General features: G+C 43.9%; 1 protein-coding gene across 1 annotated transcript; it reads right to left on the bottom strand.

The window, feature by feature from the left end:
- Positions 1–8: 8 nt before the first annotated feature.
- Positions 9–1,510, bottom strand: LOC112080056 (beta-1,4-galactosyltransferase 7-like; the record flags this gene model as incomplete). Its single annotated transcript, XM_024145840.1, has 4 exons — positions 9–113; positions 356–439; positions 836–1,061; positions 1,319–1,510. Coding segments are annotated over 4 exons (607 nt in total), but the record flags the coding sequence as incomplete, so codon positions are not given.
- Positions 1,511–1,770: the final 260 nt, after the last annotated feature.

Raw genomic sequence — 1,770 nt, 5'->3', positions numbered from 1 at the left:
ATCTCTACCTGTTTCTGTGCAGCCACTCTCTTCTGGTCTCTCTTCCTCCAGGCAGGGTCATGGATGTGGCGAAAGGTTTTATACCCTGTTTTTATCCCACTGGGCCTGAAGAGCTGGCAAACAGAAAATGACAGATTGATTATATTATTCATAGTATTTAGAGACGTGGCGGCAGCTGTTCTGCTGATCTATATGCAAAAGTACTCTTGAGGTGTTCTACTATGTAGGGAGATGTGTCAGATACTGATGCTAATCATTCATTGGTTTATCATTCTTTTGGAGTATTTTCAGGGATTAACCCAAATTCCTAGCCATCTCTGTCTCTTTGTGACTGTAAAGGACAGTCCTGGTTTACCTGTAATCCAGCAATTCTTAGTCTCCTGTAGAATTCATCGTCTTCTCTCCCCCATCCCCAGAACCGGTTGGACATGCCGTTGCACTTCAGGAACACAGAACATGACACAGCTAAAACAACACACCACAATCATACAATTATTATGATCTATCCATCCTGATGCCTAGTCACTTTGCCCTGCCTTCATGTACATATCTCTGCACATTGATCTGGTACTGGTATTCCCTGTATATAGCTCCATTTTTGTGTATTTTATTTTATTTCTCTTGCGTTACTATTTTTAAACTCTGCATCATTGGTAAGGGCTCTTAAGTAAGCATTTCACAGTAATGTCTACACCAGTTCTATTCAGTGCATGTGACAAATCATTTTATTTTAATATGTACATGGGTTTAAAAAAAAATTGAACATATTGGAGCTTTGAAGTGCTGTCTATTATTATGGATAATGAATGATTAACTTAACAATAGGCTAACCTACCATGTGATAATGCTGTTTGGTGAGCAGCAGGATTCCTCCCACGTATGTCTTGTAGTGATACAGGGGGTGCAGCTCTGGRGAGGCCACGTGGAAAGGGCCCTCCTCTGGGAAACCATAGTCCAGAGCTTCATTCAGAGGTAACAAGTCCACATCATGCATGGCGATGTAATCAGTGTCGTTACCACTCTCCGTGTAACCAACGTTAATGAGAGAGGCCCTGTTGAACCTGTGGTGAGATATGGGTGGAACTCATTATTTACTTCCAGGAGGAGTCAATATTTCTTTGGTAAGGCGCAAATCAACTAGGCACACATCCAGATTATAGTTCCCCTACGCCAATCAGAATTCATCAACAACCATTGGACTGAAATAGAATAGAACAGAATAGAACAGAATAGAATATGTTGTGGCCTTCAGATTAGACAACATTTCTGTTGTAGGCCTAATGACTAACAAGGCAACATAACGTCTTCCATCACTTACCGATAGTGATCCATCTGGTTGATTACAAAGATCTTATGCAGTATTTTCTTGTTGTTCAAGAAGGTGTGCATGAAGGGGACAAACACCAGCAGCTCCTCAAACCTCTCCCTGAAAGGTATCAGGAGGGCCAGCTTGTGAGGACCCCAGGGACGCGGTCGTCCGCCAGCGGACTGCCTGTCTCTCGGATCAGGGCTGATGCGGGGATGCGTCCGTCATCGCACTACAACGGGCTCATGTCTCCTGTACAGCTGAGTGGAGCATAGGCGGGAGACCAAGCACCAAGCACCATACACAGACCATAGTTTGTATGACTGCTGCATTTCCCAGACCAGAATTGAAAGTAGAAACAGCCAGTCTTCATTCAGCAATGTAGTGCAGTCAGATCAGTGTTAGTGGTTCTTACACCGACCTGAACGCCACAAACTGACCCAAGGTTGAGGAGCGTTTAGTGC

This window comes from Salvelinus sp. IW2-2015, unplaced genomic scaffold (genome assembly GCF_002910315.2).
Source record: "Salvelinus sp. IW2-2015 unplaced genomic scaffold, ASM291031v2 Un_scaffold11308, whole genome shotgun sequence".
In the NCBI taxonomy this organism is placed as follows: Eukaryota; Metazoa; Chordata; class Actinopteri; order Salmoniformes; family Salmonidae; genus Salvelinus; species Salvelinus sp. IW2-2015.
The sequence above is the reverse complement of the archived record's forward strand: the minus strand, read 5'-3'. Positions and strand labels throughout refer to the sequence as shown.